The 25,315-nt window shown below is 45.3% G+C and overlaps 2 protein-coding genes across 8 annotated transcripts in view; one reads left to right on the forward strand and one right to left on the reverse strand.

The window, feature by feature from the left end:
• Window positions 1-17,579, forward strand: si:dkey-103i16.6 (uncharacterized protein LOC557125 homolog). 2 transcript variants are annotated; one of them, XM_042109121.1, is made up of 8 exons: window positions 1-515; window positions 8,117-8,351; window positions 8,570-8,773; window positions 9,105-9,337; window positions 9,900-10,000; window positions 10,102-10,263; window positions 10,591-10,731; window positions 17,490-17,579. In XM_042109121.1, exons 2-8 carry the CDS (start codon window positions 8,125-8,127, stop codon window positions 17,562-17,564), a joined length of 1,143 nt encoding a protein of 380 aa, XP_041965055.1. In that variant the 5' UTR covers window positions 1-515; window positions 8,117-8,124; the 3' UTR covers window positions 17,565-17,579. The 2 variants fall into 2 exon arrangements, with proteins under 2 accessions (XP_041965055.1, XP_041965054.1); XM_042109120.1 differs by lacking the exon at window positions 17,490-17,579 and adding an exon at window positions 12,228-13,551 and having other exon boundaries at window positions 3-515; window positions 10,591-10,803.
• ric8b (RIC8 guanine nucleotide exchange factor B) overlaps window positions 14,056-25,315 on the reverse strand; it is a 15,520-nt gene continuing 4,260 nt past the window's right edge. For 3 of the 6 annotated variants that reach the window (XM_042109112.1, XM_042109116.1, XM_042109119.1), the window contains exons 5-11: window positions 23,272-23,422; window positions 23,080-23,175; window positions 22,142-22,286; window positions 21,539-21,683; window positions 20,992-21,111; window positions 17,229-17,292; window positions 14,056-15,063 (exon numbers count right to left, since the gene is read on the reverse strand). In XM_042109112.1, coding sequence (XP_041965046.1) covers window positions 15,001-15,063; window positions 17,229-17,292; window positions 20,992-21,111; window positions 21,539-21,683; window positions 22,142-22,286; window positions 23,080-23,175; window positions 23,272-23,422 — 784 coding nt within the window. In that variant the 3' untranslated portion in view covers window positions 14,056-15,000. Of the gene's footprint in view, window positions 17,293-20,991; window positions 21,112-21,538; window positions 21,684-22,141; window positions 22,287-23,079; window positions 23,176-23,271; window positions 23,423-25,315 lie in introns of all 6 variants that reach the window. The other 3 variants (XM_042109118.1, XM_042109117.1, XM_042109115.1) reach the window with 2 other exon arrangements.

Below are 25,315 nucleotides of genomic sequence, written 5' to 3' on the forward strand. Positions count from 1 at the left end.
TGGAGGAGCGACTTTGGATCACAGGTGGTTCGTTGTTGTTCAAATTAGTTCAAGCCAAGCCACACTATTGACAGCTACTCTGTTTGGTAGCCTAACAATGTGGCCTAATTATTGATACTAGGCTATAAATCACTGACAAGCTTAGTGACTGACAGCAGATTTTGGCGGGATCAGTGAGAGTAGGCTACCAGCCTACCAGCTGCTGTAGGCTTGGGTGAATTCTGTTGACAACCGAGAAGAACGGGACCATTTTCCCGCACTAAAATGACAAAGTGACGTACTTCCTCTCTGCTAGAGGCTGTAACATGTTGTTCTGAGATACAAGCTAACATAGAAACTGATTTAATGTATCTTTTTAATATCTGGTCATGTTCGTGTGCGGAGTAACACTGTGGTGACTGCTGAAAGCGCCACAATCCGATATTTGATGTAAAAACACAAGTGCCCTGCTTCGCTGAGCGGAGACACTCCCGGTTGCACTTTATCAACATCCAGGGTCCCTGAAGTAGTAGCAGGTAAGGTGAACGATCATCTTTTAATACTGTCGTAGCCTACGTACTGGCTATGTCGCCACTTTGTCGCTCTCCAAACCATCACGTTTTACAGATTATGGATGCTGTGAAAAGAACGCGAATTTGGTAGACCACTTCCAAAGAATGTGTCCTGTATCAATTCATGCCGTAGCTAACTGCGAAAAAAGGCAGTTCTGCGAGAACATAGACTTTCATACTATGATGATATCTTTATAGACTTTCATACTAATGATGATATATTTGCTCCCTTACAGTTTTTACTCTAACAATCGCTAATAAAGAGGACCTAAGATATAATTGCAAGGGATGGGGTCTGCAATTTATGGGATAGGCTATGACTTCACCATGCCTAGCCCTACGGGTTTTCTGCCAATTGGGCGACCTAGGCTACGCTACATGCCATAGACTGGGCCAACTGTTAACTGAACAACCTCTGTACAGTTATTGAGAACCGTTTAAAATGTAGCTTTGTTATCGATCCATCTGTAAAATACGGCGAGACCACAAGGTGGCAGTATGAATATTCCCAAGTCACTGTGTTCTATTTGTTTACTCGGTAGTGTTATTTTGCATGCATATCTCGTAGAATGGTCAGTATGTGTGGCATATGGTTTGTGAGTAGGTGACTAATTGAGAGACTAACTGCATCTTTTGGTTGAATGTTTCTGGCTAAAGAAAAAGTTAAATTCTTTCACACAAGCTTACGTCACAGACCACTTGGAGGTGCAAACAATATCGGAGTTTTGGTTGATTTTAAACAGGCACCTACTTTGAATAGACTATTAGCCTAATATTTCATAGGCTATAAACTATGGAGTTACATTTGTTCCACTTTTATGAGCGAGCAATAGCACAATTTGAGCGCAGAAAAATATTTTGTAACTACATAATAAACGTCAAAAAATGGAGACAGGTAACTCAACATTAGCACCTCCGATATGTTTAGTGTTCTAAAGACGTCAAATAGCTCGTCTTTACCAAAATGCCAAGGAGCCAGAAGTGAACACACCAGAGGGGTATTTCACAAAGGCAGAATTAAGACATCCAAGATAAGTGATAAAGCGAGGTTTTACATAGCGTTGTCTGGTCATCCTAGCTCAACTCGTTTCACTAATGCCAATCCAGGATGAGTAGGAAGCCAGGTGTAAGTAGGCCTAGGCCTAATTCAGGATGTGTGCGCGTTCTCGTTTCTGCTCCAAAGTGCCCACGGTTGGAATAAAAAAGACGCTGAAAATAGCGTCATTCACACTGTGAACAACCGCTTTTGATATAGACTAACAATGAAGTAAAGTTGTCCTTTTTGGAATGGGGAATCATGGCTATTTCTGTAAAACAGCAGGAGTAGGCGTGGTAGACCAACTGAATGCAAATTTACGAATGAACCCATGTGTGAGAGTTTCCTTGTCTCGGTACGCAACGTCATTAAGAAAGCGCTTGCCACTGCAAAGATGCACAACATAGTATGATATACCTTAATATTATAGTTGAAAATACCTTCGAAAACCTGCCCCTCCACTTCCAGTCAACTACAGTAGGCTATTCATCAAACGTCTATCAATAAAATAAGCAAACATGAGTACCTAGGCCTATGTTAATAATTATAAGGCTATCACAATTAAAAGAGTTGGTCTAACCATTTGGTAGTAGGCAGACAAACTGTTTTGTTTTGCGAGCAAATACATTGAGCAAATAGTTTATAAATGGAATAAAGCTCCTCAAAAATTAGCACTTAACAGGTCTGATGTGAATGACCGCTAGCTGAACCAATAAGACGACATAATTACCATTAGAATTAACTAACGGGACCAGGCTAGGTGCAGAGAATAAATCCCCATGGTAACTTATGTGCCATCTCTTTTGTGAAACCAAGTCAAGGCTAAATTCATCCAGGATAACCTAAAAATCCCATCTTAACCCCCTATCTAGGTTTTGTGAAATACCCCACTGGATGTAAAACGATGCTTTCATTATACAAATAAACATGATAAAATACTTGTACAACCCTTGAGCCAGCTCCTTTCTATGTGATCTCAATGGCGATGCGGCATTTGTTTGCACCTCCAATAGCATAGCGTACCTGGTTACCTCCCCAACATGCCTACGTATGTTTGTGTGAAAGAATGGAAGGGTTTGTTTGACTATAGGTAAGGTATCAAATCATGCTCTGTGTTAATTAAAGCCTATGCCTACTATGCTTCACTACATTTTTAGTTATCTGGTTCATTCAACACACCAACTGATGGAACACAGCAAATATAGGCTAGACTTTTTCTAATGGTTTTGAAGGAGACAGTATTGTGTCTATAGTTTCCTCCCATAGTGCTGTGTTTATTTCTTTTTTTAACAACATTGCCTGATCCGTAACAGTATTACCTTCCTATTTCTCCCTCTGTCCCCTTTTGGGGTTGCCTTGGGGCCCACTTAAAGCAACACTATGTTAACAGTTTATTATACAATTTAAAGTATAACACTTTATTATAATGACACACTTGACACACACATGACAATGGTACACTCACTCATAATAGGAAGAATGCAACCTCTATTTTACCTCTAACCTCATTTTCACACTCCATTTTCAGAATGTCTGGTATTGCATTACATACCTTTGGTGTAGCGGTCAGAGAAGTGACCCGTTATGCATTGAGTATCCTTTAAGTGTCTTTTTTCAGAAAAGGGATAGCCTGTTCATTGAAAAGGCAGACCCATTGGGTTGCCACTCCTGTCATCTCAACAAATAGGCTACGCACCACATATGATTTTGCACAGAGTAAGGATAGCAAATATATTTGTGTCTCTGTAGAACTCAAGTGTAGGATTTCAGCTGAACCATAGTGCTATGTTCCCCACAAGGGAGCAGTATAATTCCACTTCAGTGCAAGTTTAGTACCACTACATGTGTGATAACTATTGTAATCTGGCCATATATAATCTTTTTACAAGGCAGCTGGCTCAGGTTGTTGAAAGGATGGGTCATTATAATGCATCACTCGGAACCATACCTGTCAACATTTAGCTTTCCAAAAACGGGAGATTTTTTTTCGGGGGGGGGGGGGGGGGTCAGTGTTTATACCGGATCTGTTTTTGCATATTTAATACGTTTCATACACGTGTTTCAACACTGCATTTTGGTCGTTGCTTTTACCTTACCATTACCTTACGCATGCCAGTTATGTATCCACTGCCTGCCTGCAGCCTACTTCTAAGACTCCAAAGCTGCTTGCTGTCAGATTTGGTTCCGAGGGAACAAGTTCAGTGTATCAACAACACTCAATAACAGTTTATGTGATGTGTTAATCAATTAAATTCCCAACAATTTCACAACAGCTAGTTCTGGAGTAGGCCATTCAACTAGCTTGCTTACGACTAGACTCAGGCTGCGCAGTTGGCACCCGCTTCCTTATTTGGGTTTTGGGTTGCCAGGTTTTAGCCTATGACAAAACAGTTGAAATTGAAACTAAGTGATCGTGTATGTGTAGGCTAGGGTGTATTTCATACACAACCTGGCAACCTGAATGGATCAATGATTTTAAAATGAAGTTTGATGGCCATGCAAATTACGGGAGTTTTCCGGGAGAAATAACAAAACGGGAGGGTGCTGGGAGATGACCTTGAAATACGGGAGAAACCCGGGAAAAACGGGAGTGTTGACAGGTATGCTCGGAACAAATTGTGATAAAGTTATAATCTATTTAATAGTATCAACATTTTTGCTACTTTGCATTTAAATCTTTAGTTTGAAAAATCTGTAGATGCTACTGATCTCACATTTCTCTTACACCATTAGTTGATAACATCATTGAAGCCATTTAAAATATCTATTTTTATAGCTGTATGTGTCTTAATCGGAGATTACCGTTCTTGAAAGGACCCCTGAACCTAAACAAACATTTCTCTTTTCCACACCAAACAACAGAGGACGCATAAATCCCTATGTGTGTGGGAGAAGCAACTGTGGGGACAGTTATTAGTTGCTGTTGGCAACAGCAGTAGGCCTATGTGTTCTCTCTCTCTGACTCTCTCACACACACACACACTTTCCCTTTGAACAAACAATATATTCATCACAAATTAGTTGCATTGTATCAATTGTATCCAACAAAGATGCCACACTAAGTGATATGTCATTAGTAGAGGGGAGGAGACAGAGGAACAGGCCTTTGGGCTCTCCACAAGTGCTGAAGTGGTCTCCTTGACGACCAGCATGCTGAGCCCAGAACTTGCACAGGGGGCAGCAGAGATCAAAGAACGGCTGGCCCACTGAGTACTGCCGGTCCAAAAGCCGAGTACGCTTAGAACAAACGAGCGAGAGAGCAGAAAGATGGTTAACATCCGCTCTTCTCCCCTCCTTTCATCTCTTTCTTTATTTATTCTTTGTCGCATCAGTGCTGGAGAGTCCGTCGTCACTTTTGTTTGGCCCGTGAGCCTTGGGTCTCAGCAGGGTGTCTGGCTGCTCACCCTCCCCAGTCGGGAGGCAGCGCTGAGAGGCCTGGTCGAGGCTGGGCTCCCTTTCGTCCGTCAGCTATCTGGGCCCGGTTGGTTGGCTGGCTGGAGAGGGTCTGTGGTCGGGGAGGGATGTTTGGCTGGAAAAGATGTCACACAAAGGGATTAAAGCAGCTTTCTGTGTGTGTGGTGGGTGTGGGCTACGGAGAGCAGTGAGGCGGCACGCGGCATTGTGAGGCAGCTCTAATTAGATTACAGTAGCCTCCCCCCAGAGGGGCCAGTGGCACTCCTGGTGGTCTGAGGGAGGACGTAGTGGGTGTGGAGGTGGACTCTAGGCTGGCGGAGAGGGCTAAGGGGAAGTTGAAGATATGCCATGAGGAGGAAAGGGCTCTTAGACAATCCTGATTGGGTAATAATGACTCGGACCAGGGCCCTCTCAACCCTCACACTAACTGCACAGATTTCCCATGATGCAATGTTACACTTACAAACTCAGTTTCTTAGAATTTGCCTCAAGAGAGACTTCTCACTGATCTGACTGGTCCGTTGATGTAATTTTGAGAGCATGCCGTCGTTCCCAGCTTTGAGACTGTGGCCTTGAGCACAGCTAATTGCTGCTAATGGGGAAGCTAAGCTGTGCTGATGGGGAGGATCCAGCTGACCAGCGGCCCCTCATTCCATTGCCCACACACTGTTGCTTTGCCCCTCCTCCAACAACCATCACCGCCACCATGGTTTCTGTAACCCACGGCGACCATGTTGGTTTTTCCCTGTCAACACAGCAGATTTGGTGAAGTCTCTGTTTAGTAACAGACAAGGGCCAGCTCACGCCCATCACCTCGTCACCCCGTCACAACCTTAAACTCAACTCCATCTACAGCCCACAGGTTGTTTTTGGAAAAGCCAACAATCCAGATCAGCATTCACCTGTATTAAATTCCTCACAGAACCAGGTTCTTCCACTTTCTGGGTGAGCAGCGGTGGTGTGAAGATGATTGGGGTTTAGCTGCTGGCCTTTGCGGGCCAGTGAGTAATGTGTGTAATTAACCTGCCTGGTTGACAAGGGGCCTGTATTGCTTAATTTATCATCTCCAATCACAACAGGCTCAGGGAGCCCCATCATTTGTCCACAAGTGGAATCTTGTGTGTGTGTTGTTTGTGTGTGTTCAAATATCTTGTACACAATATTGTGTGTGTGTGTGATTCCATATAGACAGACTGAGCACAGGTGTCCATCTGAACCGAGGTTGTATTTATCTGTAATCCATGCCCATGTTGTTGTGTTGTGCACGGGTGAGTGTGGGGCCGTGGCCCCCCCATGGCAGCTAAGGCCTTAATAAGCTAGGCTGTGATTTATAGGCAGTTCCCAGCAGTGTGCCTGAGAGTAGTGATGACACAAAGAGCACAACTCCCCCAACTCCCCCCATGACTTTTAATAGTGCTACATGACTTCAAGCCCAGTGTTAATAAAGAATCTAATCAATTTTTTAAACGACTTACCAATACAGAACTAAAAGATTTGCCTACCTGTCACTTGAGAAGCAGATTGCAAGCAGGACATAGCACATTGTCGTGATCAAGATCCTGATCCCATATTCTCTGAAAGTGTTGTGACTGTAATGTACATGTTTAAGTCCCATGGGAAGCCGTCTCTGGTGCCTGTCTCTAAATGGTTTTATGGCCCTACTCCTCCCCACTGGCCTCCCAGGGCTCCATGCTGAAGAGGAACTGCTCTGAGGGGAATGGCTTATAGGCCTGATATGCCACTGGGCTGGCCTGGGTTTTTATGGGAGTCTGTCCTCTACACACACAGGTCCCTCCTCCTTATGTTGCTCAGTGTCTTTCAGTCCTCCACCACTCTTTCCTTCCATTTCTTGTAGAATTCTCTCTCTTTTTTCTGTGTTCTTTCTCTCGCATTCAGTAGACGGAAGTCTTTGAAGCCCTGTGGAACAACATTATCTTCTCCCCTCTCTCTGCCCCACTTACTCTTTTCTCTCTGTCTTCACTCCCTGTCCCTCTCTCTCTCTCTCTCTCTTCTCCCTGATCCTCTCCTCTCTTCTGCTCTCGCCTGCCCAGGCCTCTCCACTTCCCTCCTCTTTCCTCCTCCTCAACTGTCACCCTTTTCTTATTGAACTCTGCTGCTATATCCTTCACTCCCCACCCCCACGCTACGCTATCTTCTTCTTCCTTTTCATTGCTTGTGCTCTCCCTCCCTCCCTCACTTTCTCTCTCTATCTATCTCTCTCTCCTTCCCTCTCCCTCCCTCTCTTCTCTCAACTTCTCCTTTGCTTTTTCAGGGGCCATCTCGGGGGGCTTCCTCCTTTCTGCTCCAGCTGGGTTTGTTGACACACAGTCAGTCTAGCGTGCCCTTGCCCCCCTCCACCACCTTTGGGCCATAAAGCTGCCACAGCTGTGGGCAGTATTAGCATAGCTGGCCAAGAGGAGGTGGCCAGGGTGGGGTGTGGAGGGGACTGTGAGAGGGGGGGGGGGGGGGGGGGGGCAAACGCTAATATATTGCAACCATTAGCTTTTGTTTGTTCGGTGACAGTTTTAAAACATCGCAGCTTCTCACAGACTAAAGCCACAGGACACAAAGAAGTGGCCCAATGATTTTAATGTAAGTGCTTTTAAATATGGCTGACGGGGCTCAGGGATGGGGGAGGAGGAGGCGGCGGGAGAAGAAAAGGGAAAAGGGTGGGAAGCGGCTGAGTGATCCAAGGAGGCCTGCAAATAATGAAAGGGGAGTCAATCAGACATGCTGAGAAAAAGAAAATTAGGAGCTACTGTATTACAGAATATTTGAAAGGATCTGAGAATTACTGAATGATATGGTTTTGAAAATACACAGCACAGCTTGAATTATGAATGATCCTTTTGGTCTTTGAATCTGTTCATTTTTGGAAACATTATTTATTAATCAGTGGCTCAGTTTCAGAGGCATTCATGAGCAGATGCGTTCTATTATTTATTTGCCTGTTCAGAAGAATTATATAACATTTGTAATGTTTTCCATAGCAATGGAAATAAGAACTGTTGCACTAGTGGGACTCAATACATTTATCCGTGAATTGTATTTTATAAGTATAGACACTAATGTACACAGTATTCCTATGTCTATTCCTATTCCTATGTACCAACAGGTGGAGATATGAGCAAGGCCAAGTCATCCAGGGACAAGAGATCCACCCAGCCTGCTCTCAGCAGAGTCACCCGCAGTTCCTCCACCCATTCCAGGCAGGCAGACTTACTCCAGCCCCAGGCCTCTGGAACTAGCTCAGGCCCCCAGGCCCACGCAGGTGGCCGACAGTCAGACACGGGCCTCGTTCAGGACCTCAGCTTGATGAGTGTCAGTGAACAGCAGGCCTCAGTAGCTCGGTGAGGATCCCCTGGCACTCTAGTGTCAATTATTAGAATTGTCAGACATCTATGTTGTCTAATATAATAGACATAAGGCATACCATGAGATATTGTCGTTTATTATCTAACATTTTCTTTGTTAATCCCGCTAAGACCTTTGCCTGATGAAGTCCGTTGCCACCTCTGCAGAGATGAGTGTCAGTAGTGACCATGCGATCTCTGGCGTTTTGTTTCAGCCGAGGGAGACCCTCCAAAACGGGTACCAGTGGCATTCTAGCAGACGTTGGCGCCCACCCCGAAGCCTCACTCTCAGTCCCTCCCTCAGCCCCAAAAAGTGGCCTGGGCACCATAGCCCGTCTCATCAAGCTTGGCCGACTGAAGAACATAGTGGTGGTCGCAGGGGCTGGTATCAGCACTGCCAGCGGGATCCCAGACTTCAGGTGGGGGAACTGATCACTGATTTAAACGAGTGAATCAATGTATTATATTACTCATCATAGTTAAATAATGCTATTGGTTAGTCCTGGAGTGCTAGAATCCAGCTGGTTCTCAGTGTAGTTGACAGCTAAATGGAAAGTGTAATATTGTGGTTAATCCCAGTACTGGGTATATATTGGGTATCCTTCTGATTTCCGAAATCAGGTAGGGTTTGCTTAAATCAGACTCTGGTTTGTCGGACTAGTGGTTGGTTATTTATTCTGTCTGATACAGAAACGTGATGAAAAGCACTTGCCAACGTCTGAAACATCCTTGTGTCCCATGTTCCTGCAGGACACCTGGGACTGGTCTGTACGCCAACTTGGAAAAGTATGACATCCCTTACCCAGAGGCCATCTTCAACATCGACTACTTCTCCAATGACCCGCGGCCCTTCTTCTCCCTGGCTAAGGAGCTGTACCCGGGCCACCACCGGCCCAACTACGTGCACTACTTCCTCCACATGCTGCACCAGAAGGGCCTGCTGCTGCGCCTGTACACACAGAACATCGACGGCCTGGAGCGCAGTGAGTGGGACCCAAATCTACTCCTTTACAGTCCTGTTGTCTAGACCAGCGGTTCCCAAACTATGGTACGCGAGCTTCTACTAGGGGGTAGGGTTTTTTTTTTTTATCTTAAGCATATGTTCTCTTTGTTCTTTGTGTTTCATAATTTTGTTCTCCACACTGTTTGTTTTAGTGTGAGAGCTCATAGACCAGTTGCACATTTTGATTTTGCTATTTGTTATCATGTAGTGCGGCTAATTACACATGATGCCTGAAATGCATCAATAGAATGTGTTACATTTTTATGTGTCGTCGGTTGGTGGGGGTACGTGAGCCGAGTCAGGATGTAGGTGGTGGTATGCAGGAAAAAAAGTTTGGGAACCGCTGCTCTAGACTGTGGCCCTTTAGGCTGATTAGCCTTGTGGAGGAATTCCAATAGGGGGTCTGAAGACGTTACTGTGCACTGCAGAAATCATACAGTGCATTTCACCCACAATTCAGTTTGATTCGCAATGCAGGCATGTGCAACAAATAAGCTAATGTTGGTGTATAATTATGCCTAATGATGAATGTGTGTCCGTAGTGTGTGGCATCCCAGAGGACAAGCTTGTGGAGGCCCATGGCAGTTTCGACACAGCGTCGTGCCATTTGTGCTACACGCCGTATCCATCGGAGGAGGCCAAGGTACGTCCTCCCTGGCCTTCAGCCCGTGGGAACTAGCGCATGCACTGAAACACTTCATACGTTACTGCGGATGCTGATCTCTCTACACTCCTCATTTCCAGAGAGCCATCATGTGTGGCAGCGTCCCAACGTGCTCATTTTGCCAGGCCACGGTTAAACCTGACGTTGTGTTCTTTGGGGAGGATCTGCCACAAAAGTACTTCCAGCACACCACCGACTTCCCCAAGGCAGACCTCCTCATGATCATGGGCACGTCTTTACAGGTGAGGGTTTGGAAGTTCACAAATTGTTCTTCATATTTACCCAGACTGCTTGTGTACTGGCACCACAGGCAGCAGTACTGTTATTCATATCCAAGGGTGCAATTTGGAAATAGAAAGTGATTCTGAGTGCAATTAAAATGGAAAGCAACATGGCTAAAACAATGCTTTTACAGCAGACCGGGTCTTTAACTTCAGTGTTAGTAACAGAACAGACTTTGAATCTCCCGTTCTAAGTGTTAAATTACATCATACTATAAGTGGTGCTTTAGTCACACATATGCATGATTAATCTATGAGAGAATGACTCCTGTGTCATTGTGTGTGTAGATTGAGCCATTTGCCAGCCTGGTGAATACGGTGCGTTCGACAGTGCCGCGGCTGCTGCTGAACCGGAACGCGGTGGGGCCATTTGAGCGCCGGCCGCTGCGCCGAGGAGACTACATGGAGCTCGGAGATCTGAGCGAGTCGGTCAGCAAGCTGGCCCAGGTCCTGGGCTGGCACCAGGAGATCCAGGAGCTCATGTGGAGTCAGGAGAACCGGGTATGTCCCCATCCACTGCCTGACTTGCTCTTATAGTATTGCATGCCATGATGACCCTTCTCCGCTAATAGAATGGAGAATTAATACTGCCGATCTGTAAAGACATGCTCAAATGTAACATACAGCTGCTACAACAAAACAAAGTTGCCCTGAAATGCCAATTGTATCCAGCTGAATGGTGAAACAGCCAGCATCCAGCATCCCAACTGAAAAGGGGGGGACACTGACTTGAAGAGAGAATGAAAGTAATATTTCTGAGTTAAGTCAAAGGTTCTCTGTGCTGTTCCTAAGGCCCCCCTTGCCCAGTAGACCCAGAGAGACTTAGGGCCAATCTCAATTCTCTATTTTTCCCCTTCCCCTATCCCTTCATCTTACCCCTAGCCCTTGTCCCTCGAAACCGAGTGGCAAGACATAGGGGTGAAAATATTCCCCTTGGAAATGAGATGCCACTAGCCAACCACAAGGGAGAGCGGGATGATTGAAACACTTGAATTAATGTAATTTACAGAGATCGTACCACACTGAAAGCTAATATTTTGTCACTAGCAACCTGTCTTCTGTCAAATAGGCTATCATTGCATTTTCAGCTCGGAATAAAACCGTTCAGGAATTATTTCAACAACAGCAGAACGTGCCTATGTTCGTTCACAACCTACCTCCTGGTCCGGGTGAATGAAACAGGGATGGGGGACAAAATAAACATGCAGTTTGCTATGTAAACATCCCACAACTCCTTTGGATATATTAATAATATCCAATTGGTCGTTACTTGACATCAGAAGCAACCGCTACCTGTAATAGCCTATGCGAGGAGTCGGCAGCAGTAGGCTTATGCAGCATTCATATCAGACGAGCGGTAAAAAAGTTCAGCGAATTTAGCTGCTGTTGGACTTACATTTCTGACATGGTATTCTGCCAATTCGCGGGGTAGGCTATATCAGACATGGAAATATGTAAAATGCGAGACATTCGCACAAATGATGATGTGCTGTTAACATTCACAAAACAGCGATTTTTGAAAACTTCCTCATGAAGAACAGGACCTTCAATATATGGTCACAAGATTGAATGCAACATAAAACAATTACCATTTTAATTTTATAATCCTTATTAATGCCAACATTTCATGTCAATGAATCTCTCGGTGTACTTGTTTTTCCGGTGTGAGCGGTGTATGTTGGGTATTTCTCTTACCCCTCGGCTTCAAGTAAGCTCCCGATCTTGCTTGGTTTAAAAGGGTATCTACCCCTTGCCCTTATCCCTACCCCTCGATCAAAATGAGAATTGAGATAACCCTTCGTCTCACGTACACGCGCAAAACTAAGGGGAAGGGGTAAAATAGAGAATTGAGATTGGCCCTTAGTCCACCTACAGGTCCAGAACCACAGTGATTCACTTATGACCCCTGACCCCTCCTCTTGCAGTGTGCTCCCCAGCGGGTGACCAATGCCATGGAGCAGCAGGCAGCGCAGGGGAGGAGAGAAGTGGACGGCCCCCCCGGCAGACGGCCCAAAACCTCCAGTGGGGCCCGCTCGGGCAGCGAGGAGTCCGACGCCTCCGAGACGGACAGTATGAGTACAGAGTCATCTGGGCCTAGTAACTAACAAACATACACACGCACGCACGCACACATACACATATAAACACACATAAATGCATACACACACATACACACGCCAGTTTTCATCCAGTGTCCTGTTTTGTGTGCGTAGTTCTTATCACATGTGTGCTGCTGATATCCCTCCACATCTCTGCTGTCACAAAAGGTTCTGGAGCGTGACATGCGGGGAAGGAGAATAACATGTTTGGAAGGTAAACAAAAACATGGCACTTACTTAGCATTGTTCAATCTACTCTTTATGTTGTCAGAGTCCAGCGGTTTTTATCTGTTTTTATTGTAAGTCATGTGTTCACTTAGTTTCTTCCATGTGTTTGCTAAGCCATTGCAATAATGAACCGCATCCATCCACACAGAGACCAACTTTTCTCTTTTGGGCTTAAGCCATTTCTCCTCCTGAGAGACATTGGGGTTTTGTGTGTGTTTGTGTGTGTGTGTGTGTGGGGGGGGGTGGGGTTGTGTGTTGAGTTTGGCTTGGGGAGAGGCTGAAATGGGGAGCTAAATCCAGCTCTGAGCAAACCATGCTAAATTAGTATGGGGGGCAAGAGCCCGTGTGTGTGTGTGTGTGTGTGTGTGTGTGTGTGTGTGTGTGTGTGTGCACACTCCTTACAGGGGCACTGAGGAGGCCAGGCAGAGGGGTTCCCTCCTATGCTAATAAATGTCTCCACAGTGCAACAAAGAACCCCAATATCCTGCTGTGTGTGTGTGTGTGTGTGTGTGTGTGTGTGTGTGTTTAGAGAGGAGACTTTTTTGCATGGTTTGTCATTAAAGAATGCAATTATTCAATTTTGTGTGTACATAGTGTTCTGTAGAGTTTTAGGGTTAAAAACACAATATGTGGCCTCGCTGTGCATTCCAGTGGTACACTGCATTTAGACATGGGGTGGGCTGGACAGAACACCTCCAAAACAGTGGCTTCTCCATCCCTTCACTCTGTGTCTAAATTTATGGACAAGCTGCTTAAATCACTGTAAAACTTTTGCATGTACAATTTTTACAAGTGTAATGATTCAGTTGTTAAAGACTGCTACTCGTGCTTGTATACCTTTTATGTTGTGTATGTTATGTATTTGTATTGAAGTTTCACAGTTTAATAAAAAGCAATAAAAAGTTTTCATGAGAACTGTGAATGTGTGTCATGTTGTTTGCGTAATACAATACTGCACAATAGAAGCTACTTTTAGAGCAGTGACCTGTCTTCATAAATGTAAAATTGTGTGAAAGAACCCTACCAGCAATTGAATTTACCGATACAATGGTATGGGGCTAGTCATGGGACGTAGGTTTGTAATAACATTTGCTTTTGTGTGGTATGTGAAAATAAATTGTGTTCTTAACATTTGAGCATAGAGTTGACATTTGAGCATTATTCAAACCGGTAGTCAAAGGGAAGGGCTACTTTTCATTTGATAACATAAAGTGGAAGTGGGACGTTTCTCCATTTGGTGAATGCACTCTTTTGTTATCTACATACCTGTCAAACAGAGCAAGAGCAGAAACCACACAAAAAAAGAACACCTCTACTTAGCACACCAGAAATAGAGCATGCAGTGTACAGAGGCATTAGGGAAGTAGTACTAATGGTCTTTTAACAGTTCTGTAGTAGTCTCTTGACAAACAACTGAGCACAAAAGTCACAGAAATGTCATTTATTCTCTAGTTTCTTCATTGTCGGTTTAGCAAACAATATACGTATAAAAAAAAAAAATCATTTCAGGTTGTGTAGAATTAGAGTACATTTTAAGAGAGAAAAATAATTACAAAAGCACCCACATACACATTTATACAGAGGACATTCAGAGCTCCCTGGAGAAGGGAGGGAGTGAGATCAAGTAGGCCCAGTGAAGAGTCCGTCTGGGGGAGGAATGGTCACTTCCACTGGGGGACTTACAGGGGCAGAGGGGCACCTGGTTGCTAAGACCAGCAGTCTCACAGAAAAAGAGAGAAGGGACAAAACGGATTGTCATAAAGACTGACCAGAAGAGCAAATTCTTTAGGAGACTGGTGGATGGTTTTTGATTTTTTTTTTCTTCTCTTGAATACGTCATCTCTAGTGGCTGTGTACATGATGCAAGTCTAAGGTGAGGCATTAACTCATTTGCAATTATATACAATATATACACACACACACACACACAAACAAACAATAGCTTCTGTTCTTGTCAATAAAGATGTGCTCATATATGGTCAGAAATGCCAACATCCTTGCAGGATAACTTTTTTCCAGGACCCTACTAGCTAGCTCATTACAGTTCCAAGACCAGACTTCATCAGTCACCTGGGCACCACATCAGAGGAACAAGTAATACTCTTGGGAGAGAAAGGCTATTCATTCACCATGCAGACCAGACCAGTCTACATCAGTTTAACAGTTCACCGCAGGAGAGCTTTAGAAAAGAAACTAGGTCTCCTAACTGAGATAGGCTGTACAATAAGGTATTCAAAAAACAGAAGGGGCAAAATATGTACCATACGTTAGAATACAGCTAATTTAGTGGGGCAGTTTAGCATAAACAATTGTCACTTTATGATACATACCTGCAAACTCAGAAGGGCTGAAAAAGGTGACATATTTGGAACTAAATCCATGTTGAAGATTCTTTTTTAGATTTTAACACGTAAACAAAGCATTCTGCTGTACTCTGAGAAGAAAATAACGGGAAAAGCCAACATTAACATTACATACCCATAGGTAGATATTCGAAGCATTCAATAATGCATATAATAAACGTGCAGTAAGCAACATTTAAGTATGCGTTTGACATTTTTACAGATTAAAACGGCATAGGCCTACCAACTGTTTTTTTTTTTTTTTAATTAAGGCTATGCTTAGCCTAATAAATATCTTTATTATGGAGAATACATTTTCAGACCTGCCACCCTTGAAGACATTTCTTGAGTACTACCTCAAACCAGGAAAATAAATGAAGGCCTATCACGTTGGCCTTCACGTAGCAGCTATGCATCCAAAAGAAAAAAAAAACACACCAATGTTGCCAATCTGTTTTAAAGCCTAATCCTGAGCTAAGGGACTGGATGTCCATTTTCTGGTCTCTGTTCTATCATGTCAGGTCTATAATTATCTCTTTTCAATGCATTATTATTTGATATTCCTTTTGTGAAGATGTTATGTCATGTCGGTGTCTTTCTGCGCTAATAATCAAGAATTATGATCTGTATGCTACAAAGAAAACAATCAAATAAAACACCTATCATTGAGCAGCTCGAAATATTTTTCTATGTCCACTTTCAGATTTGTTGCAAATAGCTACATTTGGCCTTGGAAAGGTCTGCGCTCCCTGAGAACTCAACCATCAGCGACACATGGGAAATATAATGCTAACTGGAATAAAATAACTCATGAACAAGCAGTACCTTTCCAAGACAAAATTAAACTAATAGGCCGAGGTAAATTCACAATCGCACTCAGTGCAGATTATTTTTATTTTGCAAAGGAATTCAAAACGTCCAGCTGCGGGAATGCTACTTTGACTTGTTAAGCACGACGCTGAAGAATTTAGGACTAGATTCCCAGCGAGGGCAGAAGAAAAGTAGCCTGACAATCAGATGTTTTACCTCGAGTCTATAGTCAGAGATACACTTTAGTGCAGCATGGGGCATGAGTGCTGCAGGCAGGCTATGCTTAACAGAAAGTGAGAGATAAAGCCCGCCCTCAGAAACAACTGATAGGTAGGTCTGCAAAAATAGCACAAAGAGAAGCCAACCATGCCTGTCAATTATCTGTCCGTCTTGTCTCCTTCTCTCCCTATCACTCTGGTATGAAATCTGTATCAGTCTCACAGATAAAATAAAAAAACGTGAATGTCGCCGAAAAGCGACTAGTTTGCAGGTATGTTGATAAAAGCATCATAGTTGGTACAAAAACGCACAAAGGGATTCTGATCCAAAGACATTAAATGAGGTCCGATCAGATCCAAAACTATAGGTGGCCAACAAATATGGGTTTTGTCTGATTAGGGTTTCCTACCATTTGACGCTTTTATCATAAAACGATCAATTGTTATGGAAATTTTTGTTTAACAGCCCACTATTAACAACAAAATCATACAAGAAAGTTGGATTCCAACACCATGCATTTTCTGGTTTGAAGTGTGGAACAAGAGAGAGAGGGGAAAAAACAAGCTTGAGCCACAAATCGTTCTCTACTATGACTCCAACAATCAGTCTTCACTACACCCACCAGGCATTAAAAAGGCACAGTGCCCAATACATCTTTAATAACAATTCCTATGTAAGTCTTCGATACGCAAATCCTGAATAAGCCATACATAAACCAACACTGATATATGTTCAGATACATGTCATGTACAGATAGCTTGTGTTTACAACTTGTTTTGGGAATGTAACCATAGTACTCATAGTACATAGTAGTGTAAAGCAGACTGATTTCTCTCCTCTTCTAGTTCAGTACTCTAGTCTTTGGTCAAATCCTGACTTGTCAGCTGTGAGGTGCTGCTGGCTGTTTCTGTTGGTTAGGTTTTGTTTCCCATCAGTTAAGCCAGCTCAGTATTGACAACTTGGCAAAAAAGGGTGAGAGCTTTGATTGAAATGTGACTGATATCAACTTGAGAGAGATGAGTCTGCTCCTTCTGTGTGTGCAGCCTGGATAAGGTGTGAGCCTGCCTGTGTGTGTGTGTGTGTGCGCGCGCGCGCGTGTGTGTGGCAGGCAGGCGGGGGCCATGCAGGCAGTGGCGCAGCAGAAGTGTGAGACAGGAAGACGGAGTGAGGGGTGAGGCAGCGGTCAGTCTGAGTCTGAGTCACTGCTGTTGTCAGCGCAGGCCCTTACGGTCTCCTCGAGGGGCGCCAGTGTGCCGTCCTTCCTCACGCCCATGGGCTTGATCAGCTGCTGCCTGCACAGAGAACACGCCGCACAGAGCCGTAGACAGTCAGACAGCATGTACAATATAATAACGTATAATAGTCTGTTTCCCTGTGCGAATATAATTCAGTCTACTTTTGGTATCATCCTCAAATTTATTTTGATGGAATATAGCCATGTTATAGCCCTGCTATTTCTACTAGCTGTACAGGCTTTGTTTTATGTAAGTGTAAGGAAAGTCCTTCACAGCATTACTGTCAACTATATTTTCAAACGACAACATTTAGCATATACTGTAGGTAAGCTTTTGTTAGTGACAAATAGGCTGTTTGTGATGTCTGGATGGTTCACCTGGGCAGCTCACCAGTTTAAGATCAAAACTTCATAATGTTTCAGAGATTGCTATCTGGATACACTATTGTCCTGAATATTACTACCACACACACTCACAACATTCACCAAGACAATGATTGGTTTCCAGGAAAAAAAGTTTCCTTTGGGGAAAAAACATATAAGTGTGTAAACTGCATGCTGCCTTTGTAATCAGCCAACACCAATAACGACAAGACGTCAAAGACCAGATGAGTACCTTTGACCTTTCCCATTTAAAAAAAATGTCAGAGACATATCGGACATAGACAGACAATGGCCAACTTGCTACCCATGATATCACATGAGACGTTTGAGAAGCAGCCAATGTTCTTTCTCTGAGGGCCAAAATTGACAGAACTTGACTCGACCCGCTTGTGGTGGAGGCTCGGATGAAAGGACAAAGACATACTTTGGGAAGTGACTGTTAGCCTTAAGCCAGACGTCTTATCAACAAAATAACCAGCCAACGGTCCCAAAGCAAATCAAAATCCAGCGTTTAGCATTTTTCATTAAGGAACAGAAGAAAACAGAGTGGATCGGCACAGAGTGGATCGCAGCTGTGCAACTACATCACGACTGACCAGCAAACAGTGTGCTTTTACTGGTTTTTGTTTTCCTTTTTCTAAGGAATGACTTCAGTAAGGACATTTGTTTGTCTAAATGCGTCATTTGAGCAATCATCAGCCCTCCAATACCTCATTAGTGCCAGACACTATTGTTTGATGGCTTCACCACCTTGGAAGGTTCTGGACTTTTGGAAGTTGGACTGAAGTATGTTTACGGACGAGTTTCTAATTTGGAGAATGCTTAATCCAAAGAGCATGCCAATTGTCCAGCTAGGAGGGGAGTAAACAAGTCTGAGGGGAACGCTAACATCATCCCTTTAGCTCATGAAGCTCCTGTGCCTTTGTGTCTGGACTGTCTGGGCTACTTATTCTCTCGGCCAGCTCCAGCTGCCCACCGCGTGGCCACTGCACACTGCCCACTCAAGCCTCCTCTCTCTCTCTCTCTCTCTCTCTCTCTCTCTCTCTCTGAAGAGGCCTAGCCAAGCGCAGTGTTAAACAGCTTTGCTTCTCCTGTCCACCCCTGCGTTCATGCGCACACTCACACACACACACCTAACCTTTTTTTCCAGGAGACGGCCAATCCCTCACTATCCTCCTAACACCCCCACACACACACACCTCTCCTCCCCCCATCAGTTTAATTACGGGATCAGTGCCCATTCTAATCTCCTCAAAGGCTGGGCCTCCCCTCGCCGCTAATCCAATTAGATCTGCACCGGGTGGCTCCTGCGCACCCTCAAATGATTCAGTCCAGCATTATCCAATCAAAGCACTCCCTAAGATGATTTATCTGTGCAATATCCAATCCAAAGCATCACTAAAGAGAGGCTCGTTTGCATTTATTTGCAGGCCGCACACAGGGACCCAGGGCAAAAATACACTTGTAATTTGCTGATGCTGATGCCCTTTTACTGAGGAAATCTCGGGCCTGTGTCTAGGGAACATGTTAAGCATGTCAACACCTTCAGGCGGTTTCAAGTAACTGCCAACTTCCTTACAGGTATTTACTTCAATACTAGCCTGTGCAGTAACTGACTGAAAACGGTTGTTCAAAACAAGGCAATATTTTGGTACCCTTTCCGATTAGTTGCTTACAGTATATGCCTCTCAACTGCACTTTCTGCAATACTGACTGTTGTCAAATTGATTTCTCTGATTACTCATTTATATCCAGAGCATCTTAGCATCAGGGTTGTGCAAAATTCCAGAATTGAATTGAAACTGGCTCTTAAATTCCAATTCAATTCTTGAATTTCACTTGCATTTCAATTGAGGTAGCAAACAGGAAGCAATTCGAATTTTGCACAACCCTGCTTAGCATAGTAGACTAACTGCTCAGATTTGAAAGACACACAAGCACAGTTTGGTCAACTCTTCTTTACTGAATACCTTTCTAGGATCTATCCAGCACTCAGAGTGGTGGAAGGAGGGTCAGGAGATGAGGGACAGATAACAACCTCCATGAGCAAAAACCACCAACCGCAGACAAAACAAGACTCCTTGACACCGCTCTAGAAAGTGATTCTCTGTGTGTGTAAGTGTGTGTGTGTGTGTGTGTCTCAAGGGTTTGTTGGTGTGTGTGGGTGTGTGTGTGTGTGTGTGTGTGTGTGTGTCTCAATGGTTTGTTGGGAGTCAGTGCTAATTGGACGGCGAGTTAAGCAGCAGGGGGAAGCACATTCTTTGAGGGCCTTGACCATCACCCAAGAGCCCACAGCGCTCTGGTAGCAGCCTCATCTCTCTATCTCTCTCCCTCTCTCTCAACCTCACACTCTTTCTCTCTCTCTCCGTCTCTCTCTGTCTCTTCCCCCCCCCCCCTTCCCTCCCCCAGCCCCATCCTCCACCTCCCTCTAACAACTCTTTCACAGTGGCAAAGAATAGACAAGGTGAAAGGAAGGATATGATCTTTCGCTGAGAGGAATCTGCCTCTTCTGGGCACACACTCCTCATTACAACTACACCACACGCACACACAGACACAAACAGAGACACACAGAGAGAGAGACACACACACACACACACACACACACACACACACACACACACCTTAATTGAGCCTATGTCTCACTCGAGCCCTGCTCCAATGGGCCGATGTTTGGGCCCGTGTGTGCTGAATGGAGGCCAGTGTGAAAGAGGACACGTATGTGATTAGGTGCTGAATGTAGCCCATAATGCCGCCGGGCCGGCCACCACTCCCCAGCAGCCAATTAGCCGATAATTAGCGCGGCGGCGGCTAACGAGAGCAAGCGGCCTGAATGAGACGGCAGCCGGCGCTGCAGATTCCTGCTCTAATGAAACCGTTGACAGGGAGCACTCGCTTGCTCCGTCTCTCCCAGCGCAGGCCTGCGTCTCCTTACCTGTGTGTGTGTGTGTGTGTGTGTGTGTGTGTGTGTGTGTGTGTGTGTGTGTGTGTGTATGTGTACACACAGACAAGAACGGTCACAACAGAAAGGACAGCTCTCAGAATCTTGACTGTCTTTGAGGGGAGCAGGGGTCAGTGCAAGACTGATGTTGGAGAGGCTGCACGCCTACAGGAACCTGATGGTGGATTTGTACTCACTGACTCAGAACGCTTCCATCCTCTGACTGTCAACAGCAAACCGAGTCAGTGGGAGCATATCAAAACCATGCTTACATACATCTGCACAACATAGGGTGTGAATGACCCCCACAGCTCTTCCGAGATGTTTCAGGCTACATCAAATGAACTGACCGTGACACGGACATAGTTTTGACCCCAACCCCACCTGGCTATGCAGTCCTCTGGTGATGTTTTCAGGTGGCGGGGACATTACCTGGACAGCTGGTCGATCATGTTGACGAGCTTCTGGGCCTCGTACTCCTTCTGCTCCTCGGTCATCTCATCCATGGGGTTGGCCCCCAGCTCCTCTACGTGGCCCGTGATGGGGTTGATGCTGAAGAGGAGGAGGAAGACGAAGAGGAGGAGGAGGAGGAGTGGGTTAGACAGCAACCGGCAGACAGTCAGCCAGAAGACATCACAAGACTTTGTTTCCAATTGGAATACACAGTACTGAATAAACACCAGCACAGCAAAGGATGGACCAGCTGTCTTAATCGTCCAACCGTTTTAGGGGGTGTTTATCATATTAAGAGAGGGGGCTGGAATGTTGACTGGTGAACATTTAAGCACCACTTGGACATTCAGCCGAGAACCTTGGCTCCATTCTACAGTGACCTTATACTGTAATGACTGTAAGGTTTAAACCGTTTGAACACTTCATGAACTGTTTGAAGTTAACTGCCAAAAGAAAACAAATGATCTTTTCATTATATTTGTCCACTCTACTCACATGGAAACACACACACACAGTTTTCTCTTACTATGGTTTGGCCTCCTTGTACTCGTCCGTGTCAGAGTCTTCGTCTTCTGAGTACTGAGTCTCCCCTCGGCCTCCCGCCAACAGCCCGCGAGACAGCAGCAAGCCTGCAGCACTGCCATAGCCTGTGTACTTCACCAAGTTATCCACTTCATACAGGAACCCCCACGCACGCACGCACACACACGCACACACACACACACACACACACACACACACACACAAAACACACACACGATTATCTACAGCTCTAGAGTTTATGGTAACATTATGTGCAGTGTGTCTTCACTCTCTCAAATAAACGATGCATGAAATGTGGACTAGATTAGTTCTACAGTCTGTGTAACTCAAACAGTGAACTCTTCTCTTTCACTGCCACTTCAAAAGTGCACATGCCAACCTCCTGATTTCTTTAGCAAAACATAGCTCCATCTCTCTCCCCATCTTCTGTCTGCATCTGTTGTCCATCTCTCTATCTCTCTCTCTCTCCATCCTGTTGTCCCCCTCCACCTTCTGGTATCATATACTTGCTCTCTCCTTTTCCCCTCCATCAATCATCCCACCATCCCCTCTTCTCTCCCTCTCTCCCTTCATCCCTCTCTCTTACCGCTCTCTTTGCAGAGGACGAAGAGGAACTCGGCGGCGCTCTGCTTCACACCCATGTCCACGTGGGTCATCAGACGCACCAGCTTGTTGCGGATGGTGGTGCCCACCTCCGGCCGGCTCGACACATCCTTCAGCGGAGGCAGCACCTGCGGACCAACCCCACCACACACACACACACACACACACACACACACACACACACACACACACACACACACACACACCGTCACCACCAGTCACCTTGCAGACGCCAACTGTAACTTTAAAAGCCAGTCTTTGTGCAAAATGGGATTGTGACACGGCAAAACATGGCCCATGAAAGTCAATATAGCATGTCTATCTGTTCCTAATTGACACAGATTTGCAGAAAATATCTTTGCAGAAAATATAAGTTGTTGCTTCTTATTGCATTAATTCAGTCACTTTTCTTCATCTATACTGCTGTCTGACCCTACTGACCCTAGCCAGATGAATTTCGCTCCGCCTAGCTCCACTCATCCATCTGGAACCGATCCATTGAAGTGTTGCTTCAGAAGGCTGGGCCTAATAAAAAAATGCTTGCATATGATTGAATAAGCCACTTGTCCGTCATCTATTGACGTGCTACTTCAACCACTCACATCGAAGCCAACCCGTGACGCTAATAACAGTGTCACAGTCGCTTCTACGCTGTCACATCTATGAAACTCCCGCCCCGCGTTCTGATTGGCTGACCCATAAAGTCGGTTGCAGAAATCACTCTCAATGGAAGAGGTCCCAGATGGATGTGAGTGAAGCTAGGCGGAGCTAAGCGGAACAAAATTCATCTGGCTAGGGTCAGGTTAGTCTTTGAAGGCTGCAGCTATACCTCAGGTACAGGTGGGACCCTTCTCCAGCAGTGTATGAGAAAACCGTGTTCAGTTTCCTACATGAGTGCTTTTTGGACCCTCCCATCCTTACCCTGGCCTTGATGTATCTGCGGATTTCTCGGTGGTATCTGGAACTTTCCGCCAGCAGGCTGAGCACTGGCGTCAGGCCCTCCTTGTAGTTGGAGCCCTGTGTGCAGAGAGAAACTCCTGAGTCTCAGAAACATGACAGGAAGGGGTCGGGGGACCTGTAGCACACCTCACTGCAGTCATCATAGCGTCTTACCCGGTCAACGCGCTTCTCCATGAAGTCCAGTAGCACCTGAATGGCGGCCATGTTCTTCCCGCCATCCTCCTCCTGTCCGAGCTGCACGGGAACGTCGATGAGGACGTCCAGGCACGACGAGGGAATGTTGCTCAGAAGGTTAACAGCATGGCTGTCATGAGGACAACAGAGGAGCATTATGAAGCTTCCAGGCGCTCCAGTGCAAAGCTACTACAGCACAGGATCAGTGTGATGTTAATCCCTCATGTTACATTACATTACATTAGGCTGACGCATTTTTAACCAAAGCGACTAACAACATGGTAATAGTTAAGTTTTAAAGCAATTCTCTTAAGAATTTTAGGACAATTTAAAAACGGTAGAGTACAGTAAGAATAAGTGCATCAGTGAGTGCTGTTTTTAAACAGATGAGTGTCAGTTCAAGACGGCTGGTAAGTGCTAGCATCAGCAAGACTTGTTGTAAGTGGTGCTATGAGAGGAGATGTTCTCTAAAGAGCTGGGTCTTCAGGAGTTTTTTGAAAATGGAGAGGGATGTCCCTGCCCTTGTAGGAACTGGCAGTGTGTTCCACCAACGAGGAACACCAAATGAGAAAGGTTTGGATTGGCCTGAGCGTACCGGTGGTAGAGCTAGACGTCGTTCGTCTGAGGAGCGCAGCGGTCTGGAGGTAGCGTACGTCTGTATGAGGGCATTCAAGTAGGTGGGAGCAGAACCAGAGACTACTTTGTAGGCAAGCGTTAGAGCCTTGAATTTGATGCGGGCCGCCATAGGTAGCCAGTTTAGCTGGATGTCCACTATGCAGGACTGATATGAAGCAGCATTCGCCTGCTTAGATCTCATCTCACACTGGATGTCATGAAATACCTTGAGATTGTGGAAGAACTTTCTACATCGCAGTCTTCACACAATCCAAACACAACGTGATGGCAGAATCAGACGTTTCTGTGTGCTGCCGTATCAGAATGGGTGGTAATTATAAACACAACTTAAAGACTTCTTAATGACGATGCTCTCAATGACTTCACACAAATGCACACTGTGGCAAAAGTCATGCAAATCTCTTAGCTGGCACAACATGCGAAGGGCATACAGATATTTGCATTAGGCACACAGTGGTGGCTACACCCAGCAGCTGTGGTGCACATCTCTGACGTCAGACCAAAAGAAAAGAGAGAGAGAAAAAAAGAATGTCCTGCTTCTGCACTCACTCGCTCACCAGGCGCCGCTTACAAGGCGTCCAAAACAAAAGCAGATCCCCAGCTAGACAGCAGTGGGGTCCATCAAGAGAACAAAGCAGGCCAGAGCCCTGACCTGGCCAGGGTCCATCTCAGCACATTCTGTCTCCCAACTGGGAGACCCGGACGGGGGGGGGGGGCTTTGCTTTGTGGACTGAGGACATTCTAGAGATGTAAGGATGGGAGGGGGGTTAAGGGGGTGCCACAAAACACCAGCCTACGTCAGCTGGCAGGAGCGTAGGGGGAGAGCACGGAGGAGACCGCGACAGCCTCATGATGGGGCACACACGGGTCATTAATCAGCACTGGGTGACAGACTGTCACTCACGCCCACCACACGCTTCAGCCTTTCTTCTGTGCTTGGTACCGCTGGAATGTTGACCCCCCCATCCCTACACACTGTATGTAACCCCTATGACCTCTGTCAGATCACTATGACTTCAACTGGCATAGATTAATTAATGGTCAACTCGGCTTGGGCCTTTGGGTGGTTGTTTAGTGTCAACATGGAAATCAAAGCACCCACTGATTGGTTAATATGCACGAGCTCACACAAGGGCAAGGAGTGAAACCCCCAAAACCACAACCACAAACCTCTGAGCTGGTGTGTGCGTCAAAGGCTGACAGAGATACAAACAACTTCCACCACAAGGGAAAAAGTCAAATGCCTCTTATTAATACAGTATTGAGTCAAATGAGGACAAATCACTTTGTTATGACGATGGATACGTCACCAACAGGGGGTTGGGGACTGTACAGATAACACCATACTGTGCTTTTATTCAAACAAAAAAAACAAAGTCCGTCATAG

This window comes from Alosa sapidissima, chromosome 11, assembly GCF_018492685.1.
Source record: "Alosa sapidissima isolate fAloSap1 chromosome 11, fAloSap1.pri, whole genome shotgun sequence".
NCBI classification, from domain to species: Eukaryota; Metazoa; Chordata; class Actinopteri; order Clupeiformes; family Clupeidae; genus Alosa; species Alosa sapidissima.